This window comes from Epargyreus clarus, unplaced genomic scaffold (genome assembly GCF_041222505.1).
Source record: "Epargyreus clarus isolate Ecla_fem2 unplaced genomic scaffold, WU_Ecla_fem_2.2 ptg000003l, whole genome shotgun sequence".
Taxonomy (NCBI): Eukaryota; Metazoa; Arthropoda; class Insecta; order Lepidoptera; family Hesperiidae; genus Epargyreus; species Epargyreus clarus.
The window spans coordinates 7,390,185-7,414,438 of NW_027332211.1; the positions used below are offsets into that span (position 1 = coordinate 7,390,185).

Below are 24,254 nucleotides of genomic sequence, written 5' to 3' on the forward strand. Positions count from 1 at the left end.
GGAATATAAAGTATTTCAAGAAGCCACGAAACTTTTTTACCTGAACAATATAAAGATTTTGCGTATTTTAAAAGATTGGTTCACGCATGTGTTGTCGCAAATATAACCATATTTTACTTGTATATTATTCTTTAGATGCGACCCTCTCACAATGCAGCAGTTCATACCAGGTCTCTTATACACGATAAGAATGATATTTGCCACATCTCGCTACTACAATACCACCAAACAGATATCCACTCTGCTGGTCAAAGTGACCAATCAAATACTCAATATGTGTATGGATTATCTAACTAACGGAGGGAAAAAGACCATTTGGAATCAAGACAAGCTTAATTTTAATAAAAAAGCTAAGGTATGGGAATATTTTTAGACAACTCAAGCACTTTTAATTATAATACTGACTTCATACAAGTTTAATTTACGGGGTTCTTTAAATTTATTGTGTAATTTCTACTTAGACATATAGATATCCAGATAGGCGAGCTTAGCTGTTCTTCTAACGAAAAAATCTGGAGTTAAATATCTAGATTCTAATTTCATATTCGGATAAATAAATAAACAACCTTAATTCGGTAAACACGACTACAATATTTGAAGTAAATTTTTGAATTCATAAATGTATTGTTATATATTCATAAGTTTTGGTCCCTTAAGCCAGATAGCCAAAACGTCCTATTTATATCGCAAAAGGTTATCTATGATTATGATTTCAGCTATGTTTAGATTTGTATAGCTTTTATCGCGAGTGTTATAATGAGACACAGGAGGAGATGATGGAAGCTGCTGACGAGCGACCCTTTGATTGTTCAGAAATGTATATATTTGGCAAATTCGAGACGTTCCGAAAACGACTACAAAAGGTAACTGTGATAACTTTAGGCTGAATTTCAATGTTTGGATTTCATTAATTTATAAAATTGTGCTTTGAGTATTATCAAGTATTGTGTTTATTGAAAGTAGGTATTAAGGCAAATATATCGATAGGCAAACTAGTAGTATTCTTAGTTATCTGCGTCAAAGAAATGGAAAATTATGACGAAGGAAAAATCTTTGAGTAAAAAACAACAACCACCTATCCATTTGGACCACCTATCAGGTTCAAAATAAGTGTATTCATTCGAGGCGCCACTATTGTTCCCATTCAAAATGAAATAAATATTGACTTATTTTCAGATAGTAGATCTCTTCGTAACATACATAACCTACTATGTCCTAAATAAAACGACTCTTGAAGGCATTGAAGAGTATGCAGCAAACTTCAATAAGCTATTTAAGACCATTTCATCTAAAACTTATGATGCTCTGGATCATAGGTTAGTTTCATGACATGAGTATTCGATAAGACTTTTTATTTTTTACTAATTATTATCTTATTTTATGGTTTTAGTTATTTTATCTGTTCTCTTCCCTTTATATTCTCTGCTGGAAATGGTCTCCTTGCAAAGTAGGAAGGATTTAGGCCATAGTCCACTGCGCTGGCCAAGTGTGAATTGGTAGACTTCACCTATTTTTGGTATTTTTTTAAAGAACTCAGGTGTATAGATTTCTTTACTGTGTATACTTCCATAGCTATAGCAAGTGATATATATATATATATATATATATATATATATATATATATATATATATATATATTAAGTAAAAACATGCTTGTCGTAAATTCGACTTCTAAGCTATCGTTTCATGCTTTACATGTATAGGAATATATTTTCAGACGACCAGATTTTGACAAAGATTATAAGACGTATAAAGACAACGTTGCTACTCAAGAGTTATTATTAGAGAACTTCATGATCACGGTAATGAATTGTTATTTCGAACTACTTATTACTAGAGAAATATGCACATAACTGTCTTAATTAAAAATAACATATTTTATTCAGAGTGTGAATAAATGTCCGACTACCGAAATAGCTCTACATTTGCTTCTACGATTTGAAAAGCTAAAGCTGAATTGTTTGTACCTCGAAGACCAGTACTACGATCTGATCAGTAAATATACTGGAGAGATTGAATCAATACGCGACAGGTAATTTGTCATATCAAAATTAAGTAAGTAGTAAGTTAAGTAACTATAGAAGGTAAATAATATTGAAGAAGATTTCATAACATAAGACCATATTTTTTTTTCAACGATGAACTAAATATTGAGAACCTGCTATTTGCATTATTCGACCTTAACGTAGCTTCCTTGAAATATTTATCTGATTATAATTACAAAGTATTAAGTTATAATATTATAACTTAGCATTTTTAATTCATATGTAATTATATATATATTATTATAATTATATATAAATATTTCAAGGAGACTATAAATAGCTTTGCATTAAACTTAGAATAATTAGGCTAAAAATAGTTATTTCAAAGGTATAATGAAGAAAGAGAAAATCCGGAGCTGCCTAGGAACATGCCGCCCGTATCAGGGAGAGTGATGTGGATACGATTTTATGACAAGAATATTAAAGGTCCAATGGAGGAGTTTAGAAAACACAAAGAAGTTATTAATCATATGGTACGTGTTTCAACATTTCGCTTCTTTGCAAGAATAATGGCACAAGTAAAAAAGTAATTTCCCAGGAGAGTCAGTTTAAAATTATAAAATGTTTTTGTTTCAAATTTTTTTATTTAAATTAGAATTAAAATAATGATAAATACAAGTAAGTATTTATGTATATAACCACAGTACTGTGACACATTAAAATAGGAAATATTTCGGATTAAATTGTATTTTTAACAGAAAAATGAATTTTGAGTTTTGTCATTCTTCTTGCAATGAAGCGATTTATGGAAATAAATAAGTTTAATAAACCAAGCTTTCATCATTGTTATGAGTTTTAAATCAATATTCCGAATATTTTTTGAATGGTATCTTAGTATGAGTTAAAGTCTACAGTGGTCTGATCGTTTACGTATAGAGTAACCAGCTCTAAGATTTTTAACTATTTAAAAAAATATTCCTATATGACATATATTTGACTTTGCCATGTAATAATGAACAAGATACATACATTTTGCACGCCCAACACAACATACACAACACATAAGAACATAAGATACTTGTTATAAATTTAAGATCCTTGTAAAATACTATGTTCTTGCAGATAAATGATTTGGTTTGATTTGATTTTCAGAATACTCAACGCTGTATCAAATTATATAACGTTATGTACATTGTGTTTACGGAATTTGAATTGATCTATCATAGAGCTTGGATGGAAAATGTTGGACAGGTACTTATATTTATTTATCATTTCTTCTTAAAATAAACTAACTTGTTCTATTAGCTACTTAATCTAACTTGTCATTTTAATGTGTATAATTGGAAAGGTTTAGGTTATAATGAAACAGTATCAAAAATTACTGTACCAAGGATTCTTGTTGATGATGTATTTTATTGTTCTGTTTTATATAATTTGTACGAATTTTCGCTCATACTAGCTTTGTTTCTGTGACACAGGTGAGATTGGGCTTGATAGCCCCACTGTTGATTCGGCATCCAGTGACCAATTTGTATATAATCAACTTCAGTGTTTATATACCAGAGTGCATTCGAGAAGTGGAATATTTGTGGCAGTTGGGACTAAGTATGTTATTATTTCGCCAGTATTATTTATACCATGTCATATACTTTACAGATCTTGTGAGTGACATTTTTCCCATTCTTTGGTTCTTTATCTTTATTTGAATATTTTATAATTGGATCCATATTTTTTCATTTCTTACAGGTGTGCCTGATTCAGCACAAATTGTAGCGTATTGTAAAGATAAGATTCTCGGAAGTTACGAGCGAATTAAATTCTTAGTAGAAAGGAATGATCAGATCAGAAGGTTCTCTTTCGTTATTTATAAATATTATTTATAAATTGTAATATTTATTTCATTTAAATTTTTGGTTTATAACTTCATTAGGAGTATGCCAAAGTTGTATTTACCGTTGCTACGTGCGCAACTAGTAAAATTGGAAAAGGCATTCCAGCCTGGCCTGTCTACGATTACCTGGTCTTCGCTTGAGATCCCAGCTTATTGTGATAATATTGAAAGGATATTAGGAGAAGTCGATTTGTTTGTTAAAGAGGTAAATATGCTATTATTTTTAGAATTACTGACAATTTTCAGCGTTTTAGTGAATGCAGTTAAAAATATAATGTGATGAAATAGTACCTACGAAACTTTCCTGTTTTCTGAATGTGTCGACGATGTCTTTCAGGTGGTTGATATGAAGGAAGCCCGCATTGACGCCATATTGCAGTCTATAACTAAGACGTTACTGGTATACTTGCCAGAAAAAGCAGTGGATCCAAATGTTTTCTATGAAGATAACTTGGTTAGGCGCGACGAAATTGGTAAATTGTCCATGAACCATAAGTATTACATAACTCAAATATGTTTTTTCTAAATTTTATAACATTTTTTTCAGCGATTGAATTACAGCAGAAGTCGTGTAATGCTGAAATTGCAGTAATAGAGTTAATAAATAAATTTCTTGATAGCGTGCCGTCTAAACCAATTCAAGATCTTAAAAACAATTGGTATTTCTTATGATATCTACAACATATTAGTATATTCGGGTATATTTTTAGTTTTATTTTATTAATTGCTTTTGATTTTATTTTTAGGTTGGATATAGACAAGGCGTTAAAGCAAGTAACTTCAGCCACCAGAGTTTTTCCAGAGGATGCTGGTGATTAATTTAGTTATTAAAATAAATTGATTTTAAAGCAAAACGAACTTATGGATAATAATTAATGTTTTTCACAGCTTTTTTGGAAATAGAGAATCCAGATCGTTTTGAGCCACAACATGCAATTAATGAATGCAATGAACTCTTCGCTTATTTTGCAACCAAATGTTTGGAGTCTCTCATCAAATGTACCAGACAAAGTTTGGATTTACTTCGGAAACGTGCTTCTGTATCCAGGTAAATGATGAATAATTATTAAAGTATGCCATGGATATTTACTAAAAATAAATAAATGTATATATTACAATCACTTTAAATTTTCTCAGTTTTCTGACAATGACTACCGATCCGGAAGAACAAAAGAAATTGAAACCTCTCATGTCTACAATGATGTATCTACAAATACCACGAGTCTTGATAAAACCCACTTTGGAAGAAATACAGTCTGCATTTTCACAGGTTACAACTTTATATGCTTAAAGCAGATTATATAATTTCTATAAATACCCAATAAAAATACTCGATTTAATATGTAACATGATTGCATTTTAGGTGGTATTAAATTGTATAATGGACATTCACCGTAACGTGTTCATGTGGGGACAACAGGAAATCATTAAAAGGGAGCAGATGAGAGGAGTTTCGTTGACACAAGCTAGAAGCGTGAGCGGTAAGATTGTACACAGTATATGACATTAATTAGGATATATTTACAAAATGGTGCAAAATAATATTATTTCTTTTAATTAATGCACCGCTGAATAGTATTCTTATTTATATAAGCGTTAATAAGTTTTATGAATTTCTTGATGAATATAACTACGCGTTTTTTAATTATATTTTATTTCAATAGCTGGATCTAGATCGGGTTCCAATATAATTGGAATTAGAAACTACTTTCGTATGGTCTCTGAACACAAAGATATTGTCAGAGCCGTTATGGCGTTGCAAGGAATGATGTACATGTTTAAGCCAGATATTGAAAAACTGCTTAAAGTAAGTTTTTCTAAAACAAGTTGATGTCACTCGGACTACTTCATCATGACATAAAGTAATGAAGTAAATATTTTAAATCCATCATTTAAGTTTAATACCGATGATGTCAATGCATTTCAGGGTTACAGTAGATTTGCACCTTTATGGGCAGAAGATAGAGTTCAGCAAGTGCAAGCCTTCGTAGATTCAAATCCGCTTAATGTTATCATCAGGGATATGCTTAAGAAATACGAAAGTCAAACTGATGAAGTTCTTCATTTGCCTGAAAGGCACATTATTGGATCTATACAAATAACTATGGGTTTGTTATTAAGAAATATACAATACATAAAAATTCTCATTATACATTTTATAATGAGAATTTTTGAGGCAACTCTTACTCCCTTGAATACTTGTCATCAAATTCATGTAGGACAAAATATGCGACGTTAACGATAGATGCGTTATATGTGATAGTTCACAGAGACATCTAAATTAGAATCCATCACGATTTTGTTAGAGAAATAAGCATGAGTTGTACTGAAATCTTGAAACTTTGAAAAGTTCTAATACATACACTCTGAACATTTTAATTTTTACAGATCGTGTTAAGTTAGCATTGCACCTAGAGTCAATTGAATGGAAGAGAATCCTAGGCAAATTGTTAAGTCATTCATACAAAGAGCGCGTATTGAAGTTGATGCAATTTATAAACGACCGGATGAAGACTATGAGTAAGAAAATTAAGGACTTAGATGATGTGAAATTTGCGATGATGTGTCTGGAACTTATACGGGAAGAATTCATAGGGTATTTTTATGTTATAATTCAATGAAGTTTGAGTTGTTTTTAATATGCCAATATTATATGCATTATAATATTATATTACAATCTTCTTATATTTTCTTAGAATGGACATGGAATTGGATTTAATAGAAGAGAGCTATGCAACTTTCAGCCAGTTTAACATTGACATTCCAAAAGAAGATGCAGATATGGTTTATGGACTTAGATACGCTTTTCAGAATATGCTTTTGACGGTTAGTAAGCAAAAGCTTACTAGTAAGCTACTTTAGAAAATAATATATATAGATAAATAATATATTATATTTAAATGTTGCGTAAAATTTTATTAATTTATCTATGCACACAAAAAATACAATACATAATTTTAATAATTTTGATGATATTTCAGTCACAACAAGTGCAACAGAGAATAGTAGATATGCAAGGACCATTGCAAAAAGAATTAACTGAAGGTGTGGCGTCCTTCAATGCAGATGTACTTAAGTTTGATGCTGATTATGATGCATTTGGTCCTATGACACCCGGATTATCTGCAAGAGAGGCCAGTGACAGGTTACATACAAAATATTGCTTAAGCTCTGTAATTTATGGCATATATTAGGTTAAATTATATAATTTCTTCGCTTTTACATTTTTATAAACTTTACTCTCAATCCACATTAATGGTTTTCAGAGTGATCCTGTTCCAATCAAGATTTGACGAATTATGGCGACGTTTTGAAATGTACTCTAATGGCGAAAAACTATTTGGAATGGAAGTAAAAGATTACCCGATATTACATCAAAAGAAGAAAGAATTTAATTTATTAAGTAAACTGTAAGTTTTTATTTAAACACTGCTTATGTCTCACTTATTTTAAAGATTGTTTTCCATCCCTTGAATTGAGGGAAATTCATTCTTTCATGCCGTATCTATTATGTATTACAGGTACAGTTTATATTTAGCTGTAATGAATTCCATCGATGGTTACTTCGAAACACCATGGGTTGGGATAGATATTGAACAAATTGTGGCACAATTAGCAGAATTTGATTTGAGGTAATTTAATATTAATGTGAATTTCATTTAGTTTAAAATGATAAATAAATACATGTGTAATCCCATAAACGTGTGCAATCCTACCAACGAAATTATTCTTAGATGCCGTAAGTTGCCGAGGGGTATGAAAGATTGGCCTGCTTTCATAGAGTTGAAAAACAAAATTGACGATTTCAATCAAACGTGTCCGTTACTGGAACTGATGGCTGATAAATCCATGAAAGATCGACACTGGCGGCGCTTAGAAAAATTGATGAGTAAGTAAATTTGCTGAATATATGCGAAGTATGCTAGGCAATGATATTAAAATTGCGCAGCAACACTAATACTTTATCTTTTTTTGTGCTGTGTTCTTAAGGGTGTGGTAATGGAGATACACTCTTACTATTAATGGCTTATTATCTAAAAGTTTACTTTTATAAGTATCCTTCAACGAACATTAATAGCATTCACGTTGTACATCTGTCACCAAAATGTTTATTTCAGATTGTGTATTGGATGTGGAGTCTGAATCCTTCACTCTAGCAAATGTAATGGAAGCACCACTACTGAAATACAAGGAAGATGTCGAAGTGCGTCATATGTATTTTTGCATTATATGTAAATTTACTTGCAAATAAATTGTACCTTACACTAGAAATATATATAACTTTTTGTGCAAACGGTAATTATATTGTTTTTACAATATTCAGGATATTTGCATTAGCGCTGTAAAAGAAAAGGATATTGAAGCGAAACTCAAACAAGTAATAGCTGATTGGGCTGTGGTGGATCTAACGTTCGCACCGTTTAAGAACAGAGGAGAATTGTTAATTAAACCACAAGAGACTCTAGATATAATAACTATGCTGGAAGATTCTTTGATGGTTTTGAACTCGCTAGCTTCTAACAGGTAAACTTTTGAAACAATTACCAATCGCAAATGATGTGTGTTAGAAATAAATTGAATTAATGGTGATGGCAAATCTTGTGATAATTTTAATACTTAATAATTTAATATTAATGTTTATACTAGATACAATGCGCCATTCAAGAGGGATATTCTCCTTTGGATTAACAAGCTGGTAGGCACGAGTGAAATTCTAGAAAAGTGGTTACAAGTACAAAATTTGTGGATGTACTTGGAGGCTGTATTTGTGGGCGGTGATATCGCTAAACAGTTGCCTGCTGAAGCTAAGCGATTTGGGGTAGGTTTAAAGGATCCACGTATTATTTTTTGTACATATTTTGTATGCTACATGCGGTAAAATTACATGCGGTAAAGAGTTTAATTTATTGAATTGAATATTGTTTTAGACAATCGATAAAACATATGTTAAAATAATGTATCGTGCCCGTGACATAGTAAACTGCGTGGAAACCTGCGTATCAGATGATACTCTGAAACAATTGTTGCCACATTTGTTTGAACAACTGGAAGCTTGTCAGAAATCTTTGACTGGATATCTGGAGACAAAACGACTTATCTTCCCAAGATTCTTCTTCGTGTCCGATCCAGTGTTACTAGAGATTCTTGGTCAAGCTTCAGACCCTCATTCTATACAGGTTAGTAATATGATTGTAAAAATTATTGTGTAAATGAATCTATGTGTTTAATAAATAATAAATGTATACTTATTACTTAATTTAAATACCTTTTTTGATCCGACACAAAAATTGAACGGTTTATGTAGTTATAGTTTTGAAAAGAGTGGTAAAATAATCATTATCTTTATACAGCCTCATCTGCCTAGTATTTTCGATGCTATGTACACAGTTGACTTTGACGATAAAGAAAGAATTGTTAATATGAATTCTGATAATGGAGAGACTATTCCTTTGGAAAGACCTGTGACTTGTATTGGTGGTGTCGAGGTTTGTGCTTACAAATAAATAAGATACTTATCCATAGCTTCTGAATAAATGCATTAAAAAACGTTTTCCAGATCTGGTTAAACTCTCTACTGGATGCAATGAAAGACACCGTACGCAACATAATTGCCAGTATATCTCAAACAATGGCTGGCGATCCTGAATTCGAGTTTCTGACTGGATTTTGGCACTTTCCAGGACAGGTTAAGATTTTTTTTTTGTTAAGATATTTTATATGGTGTTATAAAAAATTATTGACTACTTTTCATATATATAGGCTGGACTATTGGGAATGCAAATATTATGGACCAGTGATGCAGAGTATGCTTTGAAAAAAGCACGAGTTGATCGTTTTATTATGAGATTGACGAATCAGAAGAATCTTGATTTATTAAACGGTCTTATAGATCAAACTGTTACAGACCTGGTTCCATTAGATAGGACCAGAGTCGAAACTATGATCACTATTCATGTACATCAAAGGTATGGAATATTCATAATTACTTAAACAATGAGTGTTGGTCTTCTTAATTCTCAATAATTTTAAATTTCAGAGATATTTTCGATGACTTGGTACGAATGAGAATAAAAACTCCGGTAGATTTTGAATGGCAAAAACAAGCACGATTCTACTACTTTGAAGACACTGATGACTGCATTGTGTCGATCACGGATGTAGATTTCTTGTATCAGGTGATTTACATAAGCTTAAGTAAAATAAAATAAAATTTAAATTACGTCCCGTTATATTTTTGTTTTATTAGATAAGTTTTAAGTTAATCGATTTGTATTTTTAGAAGATTTGCTGCTTCGAAGGATTTCTAGACAAATTAAAATTTCTCGTTTTTTCAGAATGAGTACCTTGGCATCACAGAGAGATTGGTAATCACACCGCTAACGGACAGATGTTACATCACGTTATCTCAAGCGATCGGTATGAGTATGGGTGGTGCACCCGCCGGACCGGCCGGGACCGGTAAGACTGAGACCACGAAGGATATGGGTCGCACCCTCGGCAAACTCGTTATAGTCTTCAATTGCTCGGACCAAATGGATTTCAGAGGTAGTTATGAAAGGGCCTTTTACCGTTAGCAACATTTCACCATTATATTTGAGTTACGTCTCATTATGTTTTACAGCATTAATACATTGAAATTATGCATAAGTATTACATAATATTGTATTTTATTTGATATTTATTTATGGTTATATATTTATTAAGTTACGTACAATACAATATGCAAACTACATTTACATACATTGGAGTAAATTGAATAATATGGGTAGCAGTTTTTCTTTTACATGCATAACAAATAACTTTGTTTTGTGTTGAAGGTTTGGGACGCATTTACAAGGGGTTGGCTCAATCGGGAACATGGGGTTGTTTTGATGAGTTCAATCGAATTGAGTTGCCTGTTTTATCCGTAGCAGCGCAGCAAATTTATATTTGTCTCACTGCCCGACGAGAAAAGAAGGAGTTCTTCTTATTTAGGTATACATGTGCAATACGTATTAATATGATCGCTATCAAAAGATTCATGTATTGGGGATATTATGACGCTGACTTTGAATTTTGATAATATTCATTTTAGTGATGGTGACACTGTAAGTTTAAATCCGGAGTTTGCGTTTATTATCACCATGAACCCGGGTTATGCCGGTCGACAAGAATTACCAGAAAATTTGAAGATTCAATTCCGTTCCGTAGCCATGATGGTGCCTGATCGACAAATTATTATTCGAGTCAAGTTGGCCAGTTGCGGCTTCAAGGAAAACATATTGTTGGGTAAACTAAATTTATCGTAATAAAAATGTTTGTAAGGTAATTTAAATTTTACATCTATAGATTTTTTTATTGCAATAAGCCCTATTGATTTTTACAGCTCGAAAATTCTTCACGCTATATAAGCTTTGCGAGGAACAGCTATCAAAACAAGTTCACTATGATTTTGGGTTACGAAATATTTTATCAGTATTAAGAACTATGGGATCGCAAAAGCGAGCCAATCCAGAGAGCACTGAAGAAAATATTATGATGAGAGTTTTAAAGTTAGAATTTCTTTACTTTAAGAAAAATATTTAGTTAAATAACGACGAAAATGATGAATATAAAATTATCATTTCATTAATATATTTAAGTTTTATCAAGGGCTGGAAATACACTCGTAAAAAAATATTAACTAAATACCTTTAAACAAAAGAACTTGTCTTTCACTGTCATTATTAATGATGTAATTATTCTTTCTTAGGGAAATGAACGTGTCCAAGCTAGTAGATGAAGATGAACCACTGTTTGTTTCTCTAATTGAAGATTTGTTCCCTGGCATTAAACTGAGTCAAACCGTTCATAAGTTAGTAAATCTTTATTTAGATTGTTTATTTATGATATCATGATTTTTTATGGTCCACTTATTAATTTCCCTGGCATTAAACTGAGTCAAACCGTTCATAAGTTAGTAAATCTTTATTTAGATTGTTTATTTATGATATCATGATTTTTTATGGTCCACTTATTAATACTTTTACTTTTACAGGGAAATGCAACGAGCAATCACACTAGTTACAGAAAGGACAGGTTTAGTGAACCATCCTGACTGGAATCTAAAGATAATTCAGCTTTACGAAACATCGTTAGTGCGTCATGGTTTGATGACCATGGGACCGACGGGATCTGGTAAGACAACGTGTATTCATACATTGATGGCCGCACTCACTGAAGTTGGTAGACCACATAAAGAAATGAGAATGAATCCTAAGGTAAGTTACAAATACTTCTCGAAGAGAATGTGGTGTGCATTTAATAGGAGAATTATTAATATTTGTAAACATTGTAATGTAGGCTATAACTGCACCACAAATGTTTGGACGTTTGGATGTCGCGACTAATGACTGGACGGATGGTATTTTCTCTACATTGTGGCGACGCGCTTTAAAAGTCAAGAAATCGGATACAACCTGGATTGTATTAGGTAACATATTTTTTTGCGTATTTCTAATAATAATACTTTTAGTAAGGAGGAATGAACTTTGGTGACGCAAATTTCAGATGGTCCTGTGGATGCAGTATGGATCGAAAATCTGAATTCAGTGCTAGATGACAATAAGACTTTAACATTAGCTAACGGCGATCGTATTTCTATGGCTCAGAATAGTAAACTAGTATTCGAGCCTGATAATGTAGACAATGCTTCGCCAGCTACTGTAAGCCGAATGGGCATGGTGTTTCTGTCATCATCCGTTTTGAAATGGCAACCCATACTGGAGGTAATTTATTTGAACAGTTGAATGTTTAAAACATTTTGTCTAGTCCAACACACATTTCGACATTTATTATAAGGATTTTTAAATCCATTAATATTTTATAGGGTTGGTTGAAAAAAAGATCACAGAAAGAGGCGGACAGCTTACGTAATGCATTCAATAAAGTGTATGATGAAGTCCATCTCTATGTGCAACAGAAGTTGCCTGCTAAAATGAAACTGTTGGAAGCTATATACGTGAGGTAACTGATACTTGACCTGTCGATTCAAGCCTAGAAAAAAAATCGACAAACGCTAATGAAGATTTTATTTCCTTCACAGACAATGTATTGATGTTTTGATAGGCTTGTTGCAAATAGAAATACCTGGTGGAAGTAAGTAGACATTCATAATAAAACAAATAATTATGTTCTCACCTAATCTCTGTAGTTAGTAATGTAGATAGTAACGAGATTATAATAGTAGAATGCTGGGATCAGATTGAAAAAACCCCTGAAAATCAAATCAAATGCAATCAAATGTAATTTTTCTTGATCCATTTGAAATCACGAGACTAATGGCTAGTTAAGAATGAAATTTATTGTCATATTTACCTCCATTAGAGTTACATACCGATCGCCACTTGGAGCGTCTCTTCATATTTGCAATGATGTGGTCCTTGGGTGCTGTATTGGAACTCGACGCTAGGACTCGGATGGCGGAATTTATGACTAAATTACCAGTAAAAATGGACTGGCCAGGGGCCAAGTCCAAGGAATGGGTTATGCCTTTTGAGTATATGGTAAATGAAACTGGTGTGTGGCAACATTGGTAAGTTAAATCGTATTTTCTATTTGCAGTAGTTCTCGGGTTCCTCATTAAGTCTACGAGTCTCGTACATAAAAGGTTTTGTAAAATATTTTAGTATAAAAAACATCCATGTTGTTTAATTTGTTTATGATAGTTCCACGTATATGTGTAGAGAAATATTTAGTGACTTTTGAATTCTATTATTAAAATTTTCTTAACAGGGCCGAAATTGTGGAGGATTACATTTATCCACCAGACAGTATTCCGGAGTATGCATCTATATTAGTTCCTAACATCGATAACGTGTGCATATCATTTCTCATTGAAACGATAGCTAAGCAGAACAAGGCTGTGTTGCTCATTGGAGAACAGGGCACAGCGAAGACTGTTATGTTGAAAAGCTATATGCAGAAGTATGATAACGAAGTTAAACTTTTTAAAATGATAAACTTTTCTTCTGCCACTACTCCAAATATGTTTCAGGTACAAATAAGTGTACTAAATAAAAAATATATAGGTTCTTTTCTTTCCCCCTTTACTTTTTGATGGTTGAATATGTTTTTCAGAGGATTATTGAATCTTACGTGGAGAAGCGAGTAGGAATGACGTATGGGCCGCCTGGTGGAAGAGGAATGACAGTTTTTGTTGACGACATCAACATGCCCGTAGTGAATGAATGGGGTGATCAGGTACTTTACATTATATTATTTCTTATTATAAGCAATTCTAAACTGTTGATCAAATCGTGCCGTACTACGTAAGTCTGTTACTATCGGTTTTTCTACCGATGTAACCAAATGCTAACGCTAACGCTAATGCTAACGATGTAAATTAAAGGTGGTAGAACCCTTTGTGGTTCGACTCCGGCGGCACCACCGCCACACCTATTTCTACCTAATAACAGCAGTGTTAAGACCGACCTCAGGTAGGAATTTCTAATCCTATCTGGGGTTGATTACACATGTCCATGGGCGGCAGTAGCCACTTACCATCAGGTGGACTGCATGCTCGTCTGCTACTCTTATATTATAAAAAAAAATGCTTACACCAATGTTTATCAACTATTTTCTTTCAGTAAAATATTTATTATTTTGTTACGATAGGTTACCAACGAAATAGTTCGGCAAATGATGGAAGGTGGCGGTTTCTACTCTTTAGACAAACCAGGCGATTTTATTATAATCGCTGACATACAGATGTTTGGAGCCATGATACATCCAGGTTAGTAAAAATGGTTTCAATGTTTTGGACATATTCTAAGAACCATTGACAGAGAAATTTTCATTTTTCATTAAAGATGGATTCCTCATAACATTTAAATTATATTTTTTTGTCTTCCTTCCTTCTACTTTTTATCGACATATGCCTTATTTACATATTTTTAACATCTTCAGGTGGCGGACGAAATGATATCCCTCCTAGATTGAAAAGACAATTTAATATCTTCAATTGTACCTTACCAAGCAATGTTTCTATGGATAAGATATTTGGTAAAATTACTTTACAATCTGTTATTACTCACATCTTTTATTTTATTTTTTACAAAAGTGTCGTCATAAACGTTACCTTTTCTGTTCTTAGAGACCATAAGCGCTGGATATTTCTGTAAGTCACGATTTGATAAGAAAATTGTAGATTTTATGCCTCGACTAGTACCGGTCACTCGTGTTATATGGCAGCAGACAAAGGTGAGTTAAGTTATTACTATTTGTAATTACTTAGTATACAATTGTGTATTATTATTATACTAAATAACATTAAAATTTTAGGCGAAAATGTTACCTACTCCCGCCAAGTTCCATTACGTGTTCAATCTTCGAGACCTGTCGCGTATATGGGAAGGGATCCTATTTATAAAGAGAGAGGAATTGCAAAATATTAAAACAGCCCTCAAATTGTGGTTCCATGAATGTTTGCGAGTTATTTCGGACAGGTTGTATCTATATTTAAGCACTTTCCTATTTGAGATTTTTTAATAACTAAGCGACATGCATTCTGCAATATAATTATTGAATATGTAATAGGTGTTGAAATATCCTTTGTGTTATAGATTCACAACTTTCGATGATAAGGATTGGTTTGTTGCAAATTTTTGGAAAACAGCGGCACAGGAATTGCCCGATGTGATAAACGATTTTCCAGAAGCCGAAACGTTTTTCGTAAACTTCTTGCGGGAACCAGTCGAACCTACTGGGGATGAAGACGAAGATTTTAGTACTGACGCACCTAAAATTTATGAGGAACTGCCATCGTATGTTTTAATCAATAATTATTTCTGCTTTCGTAAATAAGTGCTTGTGTTTCTAAGATGTTCAAAGGTTAATTGGCGTCCTTATCGCCGTTAATTTGTTTATTAGGCCTGCTAGAGTGATACCAAATGCAGATATAAAATAACACAAATTTTGTGTCGATAATCAATTTTATTTTTTAGGTGGGAATTTGTGTTGATGAAGCTTGGACAATTCCAAGAGCAATTTAATGATCAAATCAGAGGTGCACATTTAGATCTTGTGTTCTTCCATGACGCTATGGTCCACCTTTTTATTATTTCCCGAATTATCAATACTCCGAGGTAAATGAGAAATATAGTTAAATGTTTACATAGAAATTTCATTAATCGTGAAAATAAATATAAAATAAATGATTGTTCACTTCATATTTATTCAGAGGGAATGCACTACTTGTGGGTGTCGGTGGATCAGGCAAACAAAGTTTAACAAAATTGGCGTCATACATTGCAAATTTCTCATTTTATCAAATCACATTAACCAGGTGGGTCATATCGGAAATCATATTTTTTATTAATAAAAATATTTATTTGTATATGTAGAGTACATTGAATAAAATTACATTTCAGAACTTATAATGTTAATAATTTTATGGACGACATAAAAATATTATATCGCATAGCTGGTCTGCAAGGGCAGGGGATTACCTTTATATTCACTGACAACGATATAAAGGATGAACAGTTTCTGGAATTTTTAAATAATATTTTAAGTTCGGGAGAAATCGCAAATCTATTCGCAAAGGACGAGATGGGTAATAGACTAATGCAAAATTTAATGTTTACCTACTCTTTTAATCTATACTTTAAGTACTATAATATTCCCTTAAATTTTCTATTTTGTATTCAAGATGAAATTTTAAACGAACTCACTCCGATTATGAAGAAGTATGCACCGAAAAGGATTCCTGTTCCTGACGTTTTGTATGAATATTTTATCATGCGTTCTCGATCCAATTTGCACGTCGTGCTATGTTTTTCTCCGGTAATATGTTTTTCATTACTCTTGCCTTGTCATAAATATAAACACTTTACTAAAATACTAGTATGTTATAAAAGGTCGGTGAGAAATTCAGAAGCAGAGCGCTGAAATTTCCGGGACTTATATCTGGATCTACAATGGACTGGTTCCAGAAGTGGCCGAGAGTGGCGTTGATTGAAGTGGCGCATCACTTCCTATCAGGATTTCAAGTAAACTAAACATCTTATTCCTTTTAGTATGCCTTCATTTCAAACTGTGGATGTAACAAAGAAATAATTAAAATCGTGCCCATGATATTAATAGAAATACTTCAATTATTATACGGTTCAACTATAAATTAAAAAGCCTATTTCCTATTACTTAGTTATTAATTTTGAATTATGTACCTAAATATAGGTGGTGTGTTCCGCCGAAACTAAACAACAACTGATAGAAATAATGGGCATGGTTCAAGATAATGTTGCGGAAACGTGTAGCACCTACTATGACCGATTTAGACGACAGACTCATGTAACACCGAAATCGTATCTGTCCTTCTTAGAAGGCTATAAAGTACTGTACAAAGAGAAGCACATGAACATTGCAGAGATGGCGAGGAGGTGAGTTAATGTATCTCAATCTACGAAGTGTAAACGGGTTTTAGAAGAAAATTACATAATTTTCAGATGATGGTGATGGAAATGAAACAAAAAACTGTCATATAAATAAATTGAAATAATTCAAATTCAGTATATATTAAGTAAAAAATATTATACATATAATATATTTTTTACAGAATGACCACTGGCTTAGACAAGCTTGTAGAAGCAGCGGCCAGTGTAGATGTTTTGAAAAAGGAGCTAGAGCTGAAAGAAATTGAGATTAAGGAAGCTACTGCTAAAGCGGAAGAGGTACGGTAACTAAGAACAATAAACATTCTTTATTTGATTTTTATTACCAACACATTGAAGGTGGTAGAACCCTTTGTGGTTTGACTCCGGTCTCACCACCGTCACACCTATTTCTGCCTTATAACAGTAGTGTATAGCGCTGCTGTGTTCTGGTTTCATACTTTTCCGAGGCGTTCCAGCTTAGTCCTCAGGAGTAGCGGCGCATCTGTGACCGATCTCAGGTAGGAATATCTAATCCTATCTGAGGTTGGTTACAGATGTCCATGGGCGGCAGTAGCCACTTAACATCAGGTGGACTGCATGCTCGTCTGCTACTCCTATATTATAAAAAAACAAGGTACAATAAATTTTTGTTTCCCTATGTAAGGTGTTAGCAGCCGTAGCAGAATCTGCAGCGGCCGCCGAAGTGGTGAAAGCCGAAGTATTGGCTGTGAAAGACCGTGCAGTGAAGCTCGTGAGCGTCATTGCCGCAGAGACTGCCGTTGCTGAAGAGAAACTTGCAGCCGCTAAACCAGCGCTGGATGCCGCTGAAGCTGCTTTATTGGTATTTTATTTATTTATAATAATGTGTTCTTACACTCTCCAGTCGAGTTTGTGTACTTTGAGAAAATAATTGTACAGCTAAAATGTAGCCTAAAACACGTCCAAAATATTTAATATCGTATTATCAGTTTTTAAGGACATTCAGAGGTTTACTCGTATAAAGTCGAAGTGACGAAACGTTTTTTTATGCTTTCGCGCCTAGCAGTGTCAACTAAATCCGAAAATTTAAGTTAATTACCAGTTGCCGTCTTTCGCTGTGGCAGTAGGCACCACATATAGTTTTTTTTCCTTCCTATGGCTACCACAAATATATTTGGGCACATTTCAGACAATCAATGCAGCTGACATAGCAACTGTACGAAAACTGGGCAAGCCTCCATATCTCATTACCCTTATTATGGATGCCGTAATAATCCTGTTCAGGAAACGAATTGACCCAATCAAACCGGACCCTGAAAAGCAATTTCTCATGGCGTCATGGGCTGAATCTTTAAAGGTTATTAAAGAAGATGAAATTGAATATCATCATGAATTACTTAATAATACTTTAACTTCATTTTTAAAATTGTAGGTTATGGCAGATTCAAGATTTCTGAATAACTTAAAGTTTTATCCAAAAGATGAAATTAATGCTGAGATGGTTGATTTGCTTCAACCGTATTTTAACTTCAGGTAAAATTGCCCTTTTCTTTTCATTTTAGGTTTATTCAATGATATTAAAAGTACAAAAATATATAACATGTAATACATTTTGTAGCCAATACACATTTGAAGCAGCCAAAATTGCTTGCGGCAATGTAGCCGGTCTAATTTCATGGACAATCGCTATGGCACAATTCTATGCGGTGAACAAAGATGTGTTGCCGCTGAAGGCCAACCTTGCTGTTATGCAAGGGAAGTACCAGGCAGCCAAGAGAGAACTGGAGTCTGCTGAAGCTCAATTGGAAGCTAAAGAGGTATAATTATATCATATTTATAAAATATATAGCAGTAAAAATATACAAAGACCACTTTCTGCTACAAGCTTCACATTATTTGTCGCTAGAAATTTATGTTACTTTCTTTGAAGTAGTTATATATTGTGAAAGTCCCAATCAGTATACTTTATGTATTATGTATACAGTTGTAGCTTCCAAAATTAGCCTGACAGACTGCAGATTAGATAATAATACAAAATATGCAGTTGAGTTGAGAAAACTGTAGCTGTTTTTAAATATTGAAATATACCTTAATTTAAAGATATTTGTATATCAGATTTTTGTAACGGATTAATGTATTAAAAATTGTGATCTTAAATCATTTCGATCAAAGCGTGAGCTGGCCGAAGTGCAGAAGAAATTCGAAAATGCCATGTCGTTAAAACAAGCGGTGTTAGATGATGCCGCGAAGTGTCAACAGAAAATGGACGCAGCGACTGCCCTTATTAATGGACTCAGCGGAGAGAGGGTGCGCTGGACAGAACAATCCGCACTCTTTAAATCTGAGATAGAACGACTAGTGGGAGATATATTGTTGCTTACAGGGTAAGTTGATGTAAATGAAGAGTAATGTACATAAAATAAAGTTACCTATAGCTATAGTAAGTATAGTAAATTGAACGTTGTTACTATTGAAACAATGTTAGTATAGAAGGAGAAATATTAACCAAGCCAAGTTTAAATATACGTTTCTGATATTTCCAGATTTTTGTCCTATGCAGGACCATTTAATCAAGAGTTTCGGTCGCTTCTAAATGTCAATTGGCTAAATGAGCTTTTACGAAGAAAAATACCAGTATCAATGAATTTGAATATCACTGAACAATTAACGGACACTGCTACGGTATTTTTATTTTACATCAAAGTAGTAAAAATAATTCCATTTAAATAAAACAACATTTCTAGTTGTGACTGAACACAGGTACAAGGAAAGTAGGTACAAGTACAAGGTATAGTTATTTTTTTTTTACATTACAGATTGGTGACTGGAATCTGTGCGGTTTGCCAACGGACGAGTTGTCCATTCAGAATGGTATTATCGTCACAAAAGCTTCACGTTTCCCGTTGCTCATAGATCCACAGACCCAGGGAAAGATTTGGATCAAAAACATGGAGAGATACAATGATCTTATTGTTACTACTCTTAACCATAAATACTTCAGGTAAGATTGAAAAATTGATTTATAAGTAAGTGTCAAAGAAGTTGGATTTATACATGAATAGATGAAGAATTAATTTATTATTTTGTTCTAGAAATCATATAGAGGATTGTGTATCATTAGGCCGACCATTGTTAATAGAGGATGTCGCTGAAGAATTAGATCCTGCTTTAGATAATATATTGGAAAGAAATTATATAAAAATAGGGTCTACTTTTAAAGTACGTAGTTTGAAATATTTTGAGGATACGAGTATTAATAAAAATAATACTGATTATTACTCCCATTACAAATATATTAATGTTTTTGCCACCAATAATCGGAATTTGATTTGAATTTCTTTAATGGATAAGCTTTATATTTTTTATTTAGGTAAGATTGGGTGACAAGGAAATCGATGTGACGGCCGGACATAAAATATACATCACAACAAAGTTACCGAATCCTGCCTATACTCCAGAAATTTCTGCGCGTACTTCCATTATAGACTTCACTGTTACGATGCAGGGTAATGTTGCTAATATTTTGCCTTTCTTATTTACTTCAAGGAATATTAAGAACAATTAATGAACGAAAATATTTTTTGTGTGTGTGATAGGGCTTCACCGATGTCTTGGCTATGGTTGGATCCGTTAGACTGTTGCCCGTAATTTTCTGTCTATCTATCTAATATCTTTACATTTTTATCGGATTTCTCACTTTAAAATACATTAGTTTCATCCTTTCAGCTTTCTGGCAAGTTTCAGTATTTAAAATCAATACTCACTATTTTCATTAATTAATAGTCTTTAAAATTTTGCTCTCTTTTTGTATAAATACTATAGAAATTATTAAAATTCAAATTTTAATATTGTCGTATATTTTTAAATCACAAGGTCTGGAAGACCAGTTGCTAGGACGTGTGATACTAACGGAGAAGGCGGAGATGGAAGCAGAACGAACACAGCTGATCATGGATGTGACGGCGAACAGGCGCAAGATGCAAGAGCTGGAAGCCAATTTGCTGCACAAGCTCACCACTATACAGGGGTCTCTGGTTGAGGACGTGTCGCTGATACAAGTGCTCAATGTCACTAAAGCTACGGCTACAGAGGTACTACAAGCTTCTATATTTTCTTGCACTTGGACGACCACTTATTAAGGAGTACATAGTCTTTGACAATGTTTAATAATTTTAAAATACATACTTATTAATATATTTCATTAATTAATTTAAACAAAAGCTAAAATAACTATTCAAAATACATAGGTAAGGGAGAAACTAGACGTGGCTAAGGAAACGGAGATAAAGATCAACGCAGCTCGAGAAGAATTCAGACCGGTGGCCACCCGGGGGTCGGTGTTGTACTTCTTGATTTGCAACATGTCTCTCGTGTGTAACATGTATCAGACCTCACTAGCGCAGTTCTTGGAGAGGTTCGACATATCCATGGAGAGGTCGCCTCAAAGTCCCATCACTAGTAGGCGAATTGGATTCATCATTGATTACTTGGTGAATTTCTTATTGTTCTTGATATTTGCTTTCTTTTTAATTGCTTCTCCATGAAATGTTTACTATATGTATCAGGAACAGAACGAAAGGGTAGTATTTCATAGACTTTATCTAAAGACGTAGTGAATAAGTATGTGAGGGTGAGAGTCTCGGGAGTTTTGTGTGTGGTGGATGTCTAATTTAGATCTCAGTTCTTAATCAAGCCTCGATATGCCTAATATTGTAAAAAATTGAAATATACATCATGATCATTATCCTAAATTCGAATTACACATAACTAGCATTTTTATTATTTTTTACTTATCCTTTGTACATATTTCAGACATTCGACGTATTTAAGTATATAAGCAGAGGTTTTTACGAGAAACATAAGTATTTATTTACACTATTGCTGACTTTGAAGATAGATTTGCAAAAGGAATTCGTTTCATACGACGAATTCCAAACATTTATAAAAGGTAAGAATTAGTGATTCTGTGTTTGATCTAAAGTTATTATCTAAAGTTAAAACTTTTAATAATGATATAGATATTAAAGATATATTTTTTATATTGTAATATAAGTTCCAAAAACATTTGTACCTATGTCCAAAAGCAGATGTTCTAATTAAAGTTGTAGTAAATAATCCTTAACTAGTAAATAACTGTTAAAAATTAAAAATATGTTTCGATTCGGTTGACCAATTTCTAAACTATGAAGATTTCTCTCTTTAAAGAGTCTTCTTTTTTAGTTAAAGAATTATAATGTGTTATTAGATCACCGTTATTTGTATAGGTGGAGCAGCTTTAGATTTGAATGCTTGTCCTCCGAAACCGTTTAAATGGGTAACGGACATGTCGTGGTTGAACTTGGTCCAACTGTCCGGGCTTAGACAATTCAGTAATATACTCAACCAAGTCACGAATAATGAAAAAGGATGGAAGCAATGGTAAGTTATTGTAGAAAAAAGTTTTTAGGCGCCTTAAGCGTTTTGTCATATGATATTGACGTGCTCATGGTAACAGTATAGTTATAGATATGTGAAAGAAGTCGAGCTCAGAAGAAAACTTCAGCTAGGGTCCAAATTTTTGTAACCACTGTATGTTAAGAACGAGTCTGTAACAAAGTCGTCAATAAAGCCCCAAAAACGTTTTTTGAAATTATTGGACAATTATGAATAAAAAGCACCTTAATATTTTAATACTTGTAGTTGAATTTCGAACATCGCACGAAAGCTAGATTTATTAAAAATTGTTACGCTTGTTCGAGTTTAGGTTCGACAAAGAAGCGCCCGAAGATGAGCCCTTACCTGACGGATACAATAGCATGGATGTGTTTAGGAAGCTATTAATTGTTCGGTCATGGTGTCCAGACAGAACCTTGGCTCAAAGCTTGTAAGTAAAAATAGAGATTATTTGCCAACTTGGAGCGTTACTTAGTAATCGTATCAAACGAATTGAATCACAATATATTATTATTGTTTCGCTGTGGGGGTAATGTTGACTTCAACATTGGGTTGATGAGTGTGCTGTGCTGTGTGTGTTACTAAGACTCAAATTTATTGCCAAGTCTGATATCATGGAATATTCATGGAGAACAAAATCTTTATATTCCTGCTCGATGCACTTGTGTTCAATAAATAATATACCTCCGTAATAATAATGGATAATTTAAAATGTCAGTAATACCTGATGATTTATGTTTGCAGGAAATACGTAGTATACTCAATGGGTGCTAGATTCTCTGAAGCGGTCATCGTCAACTATGAGGTAAATTTTGAGTCCTAAATATTTCATTTACAAATAAAATCGGTTAGCATTTTTAGATATAATATTTTCATCTGTAAATTAATATTAATTCACGTTTTTTAAATATTGTTTTAGCAAATGGTTTTGGAGTCTCGGCCCTTAGTACCGCTGATAGGGTTCTTGGCGATGGGATCAGATCCTACGCCATCTATAGAAACTACAGCTAAGCGCCTAGAGTGTTTGTGTTCGTCTATTTCTATGGGCCAAGGACAAGAGGTTCATGCCAGGAAGCTTATTGATCGAGCTTTGAAAGAGGTAGGTTAATATGATAAGAATGAAGCCAATGAGATATGCAGTCCACCTGTGTCAGCAGTGTCATTGCCACCCATGCATGTTTGTAACCAACTTCATAAAGAATTAGGGTTTTGATTTCTCAAACCTTCTAAGGACTACATGCGATTTTAATATTCAATCTATCCAAAGTTTTGCCAATGATTGAAATTTCACATTTTCTGCCTACTAGAAATTGGATTAAATTTATTTTGATACATTACCTTAAGATTATTCTATTTTTGACTAAATACTACTTAATAGTAGTATAATTAAAATAGTACTTAAGCAATAATTACGAAATGTTATTGGTTAGTTGTCGTGTATCTCTATTATAGGGCTTATGGGTATTGCTACAAAACTGTCACTTGGGATTGGAATACATGGTAGAGATTATGGAACAATTTGGGGAATTAGAAAAAGAACCGGAAAAAGTGCATGAAACTTTTCGGTGAGAT

The 24,254-nt window shown here is 33.2% G+C and overlaps 1 protein-coding gene across 1 annotated transcript in view; it reads left to right on the forward strand.

Annotated features, from left to right (window-relative positions):
- Nucleotides 1-24,254, forward strand: part of kl-3 (dynein heavy chain 8, axonemal kl-3) — a 33,388-nt gene that overhangs the window by 4,597 nt on the left and 4,537 nt on the right. Inside the window, exons 9-82 of the mRNA XM_073080932.1 lie at nucleotides 136-355; nucleotides 717-863; nucleotides 1,177-1,316; nucleotides 1,718-1,802; nucleotides 1,887-2,032; nucleotides 2,374-2,518; nucleotides 3,138-3,236; nucleotides 3,464-3,590; nucleotides 3,732-3,834; nucleotides 3,916-4,081; nucleotides 4,214-4,349; nucleotides 4,424-4,535; nucleotides 4,623-4,687; nucleotides 4,765-4,924; nucleotides 5,014-5,146; nucleotides 5,240-5,357; nucleotides 5,541-5,683; nucleotides 5,804-5,984; nucleotides 6,265-6,472; nucleotides 6,573-6,702; nucleotides 6,858-7,021; nucleotides 7,143-7,286; nucleotides 7,398-7,508; nucleotides 7,611-7,765; nucleotides 7,995-8,080; nucleotides 8,201-8,400; nucleotides 8,524-8,695; nucleotides 8,805-9,053; nucleotides 9,228-9,362; nucleotides 9,434-9,562; nucleotides 9,637-9,842; nucleotides 9,914-10,052; nucleotides 10,212-10,422; nucleotides 10,695-10,851; nucleotides 10,952-11,145; nucleotides 11,243-11,408; nucleotides 11,609-11,710; nucleotides 11,894-12,116; nucleotides 12,199-12,328; nucleotides 12,406-12,623; nucleotides 12,725-12,861; nucleotides 12,941-12,993; nucleotides 13,222-13,429; nucleotides 13,630-13,891; nucleotides 13,975-14,097; nucleotides 14,512-14,629; nucleotides 14,803-14,898; nucleotides 14,990-15,096; nucleotides 15,178-15,341; nucleotides 15,459-15,659; nucleotides 15,840-15,980; nucleotides 16,076-16,180; nucleotides 16,266-16,450; nucleotides 16,547-16,680; nucleotides 16,755-16,886; nucleotides 17,074-17,276; nucleotides 17,453-17,567; nucleotides 17,935-18,111; nucleotides 18,439-18,606; nucleotides 18,682-18,782; nucleotides 18,868-19,066; nucleotides 19,422-19,633; nucleotides 19,793-19,931; nucleotides 20,066-20,250; nucleotides 20,342-20,468; nucleotides 20,620-20,755; nucleotides 21,123-21,340; nucleotides 21,497-21,739; nucleotides 22,062-22,197; nucleotides 22,514-22,667; nucleotides 22,993-23,112; nucleotides 23,427-23,487; nucleotides 23,602-23,781; nucleotides 24,135-24,247. Of these exons, the coding sequence (XP_072937033.1) occupies nucleotides 136-355; nucleotides 717-863; nucleotides 1,177-1,316; nucleotides 1,718-1,802; nucleotides 1,887-2,032; nucleotides 2,374-2,518; nucleotides 3,138-3,236; nucleotides 3,464-3,590; nucleotides 3,732-3,834; nucleotides 3,916-4,081; nucleotides 4,214-4,349; nucleotides 4,424-4,535; nucleotides 4,623-4,687; nucleotides 4,765-4,924; nucleotides 5,014-5,146; nucleotides 5,240-5,357; nucleotides 5,541-5,683; nucleotides 5,804-5,984; nucleotides 6,265-6,472; nucleotides 6,573-6,702; nucleotides 6,858-7,021; nucleotides 7,143-7,286; nucleotides 7,398-7,508; nucleotides 7,611-7,765; nucleotides 7,995-8,080; nucleotides 8,201-8,400; nucleotides 8,524-8,695; nucleotides 8,805-9,053; nucleotides 9,228-9,362; nucleotides 9,434-9,562; nucleotides 9,637-9,842; nucleotides 9,914-10,052; nucleotides 10,212-10,422; nucleotides 10,695-10,851; nucleotides 10,952-11,145; nucleotides 11,243-11,408; nucleotides 11,609-11,710; nucleotides 11,894-12,116; nucleotides 12,199-12,328; nucleotides 12,406-12,623; nucleotides 12,725-12,861; nucleotides 12,941-12,993; nucleotides 13,222-13,429; nucleotides 13,630-13,891; nucleotides 13,975-14,097; nucleotides 14,512-14,629; nucleotides 14,803-14,898; nucleotides 14,990-15,096; nucleotides 15,178-15,341; nucleotides 15,459-15,659; nucleotides 15,840-15,980; nucleotides 16,076-16,180; nucleotides 16,266-16,450; nucleotides 16,547-16,680; nucleotides 16,755-16,886; nucleotides 17,074-17,276; nucleotides 17,453-17,567; nucleotides 17,935-18,111; nucleotides 18,439-18,606; nucleotides 18,682-18,782; nucleotides 18,868-19,066; nucleotides 19,422-19,633; nucleotides 19,793-19,931; nucleotides 20,066-20,250; nucleotides 20,342-20,468; nucleotides 20,620-20,755; nucleotides 21,123-21,340; nucleotides 21,497-21,739; nucleotides 22,062-22,197; nucleotides 22,514-22,667; nucleotides 22,993-23,112; nucleotides 23,427-23,487; nucleotides 23,602-23,781; nucleotides 24,135-24,247 (11,208 nt within the window). The remainder of the gene's footprint in view (nucleotides 1-135; nucleotides 356-716; nucleotides 864-1,176; nucleotides 1,317-1,717; nucleotides 1,803-1,886; nucleotides 2,033-2,373; nucleotides 2,519-3,137; nucleotides 3,237-3,463; nucleotides 3,591-3,731; nucleotides 3,835-3,915; nucleotides 4,082-4,213; nucleotides 4,350-4,423; nucleotides 4,536-4,622; nucleotides 4,688-4,764; nucleotides 4,925-5,013; nucleotides 5,147-5,239; nucleotides 5,358-5,540; nucleotides 5,684-5,803; nucleotides 5,985-6,264; nucleotides 6,473-6,572; nucleotides 6,703-6,857; nucleotides 7,022-7,142; nucleotides 7,287-7,397; nucleotides 7,509-7,610; nucleotides 7,766-7,994; nucleotides 8,081-8,200; nucleotides 8,401-8,523; nucleotides 8,696-8,804; nucleotides 9,054-9,227; nucleotides 9,363-9,433; nucleotides 9,563-9,636; nucleotides 9,843-9,913; nucleotides 10,053-10,211; nucleotides 10,423-10,694; nucleotides 10,852-10,951; nucleotides 11,146-11,242; nucleotides 11,409-11,608; nucleotides 11,711-11,893; nucleotides 12,117-12,198; nucleotides 12,329-12,405; nucleotides 12,624-12,724; nucleotides 12,862-12,940; nucleotides 12,994-13,221; nucleotides 13,430-13,629; nucleotides 13,892-13,974; nucleotides 14,098-14,511; nucleotides 14,630-14,802; nucleotides 14,899-14,989; nucleotides 15,097-15,177; nucleotides 15,342-15,458; nucleotides 15,660-15,839; nucleotides 15,981-16,075; nucleotides 16,181-16,265; nucleotides 16,451-16,546; nucleotides 16,681-16,754; nucleotides 16,887-17,073; nucleotides 17,277-17,452; nucleotides 17,568-17,934; nucleotides 18,112-18,438; nucleotides 18,607-18,681; nucleotides 18,783-18,867; nucleotides 19,067-19,421; nucleotides 19,634-19,792; nucleotides 19,932-20,065; nucleotides 20,251-20,341; nucleotides 20,469-20,619; nucleotides 20,756-21,122; nucleotides 21,341-21,496; nucleotides 21,740-22,061; nucleotides 22,198-22,513; nucleotides 22,668-22,992; nucleotides 23,113-23,426; nucleotides 23,488-23,601; nucleotides 23,782-24,134; nucleotides 24,248-24,254) is intronic.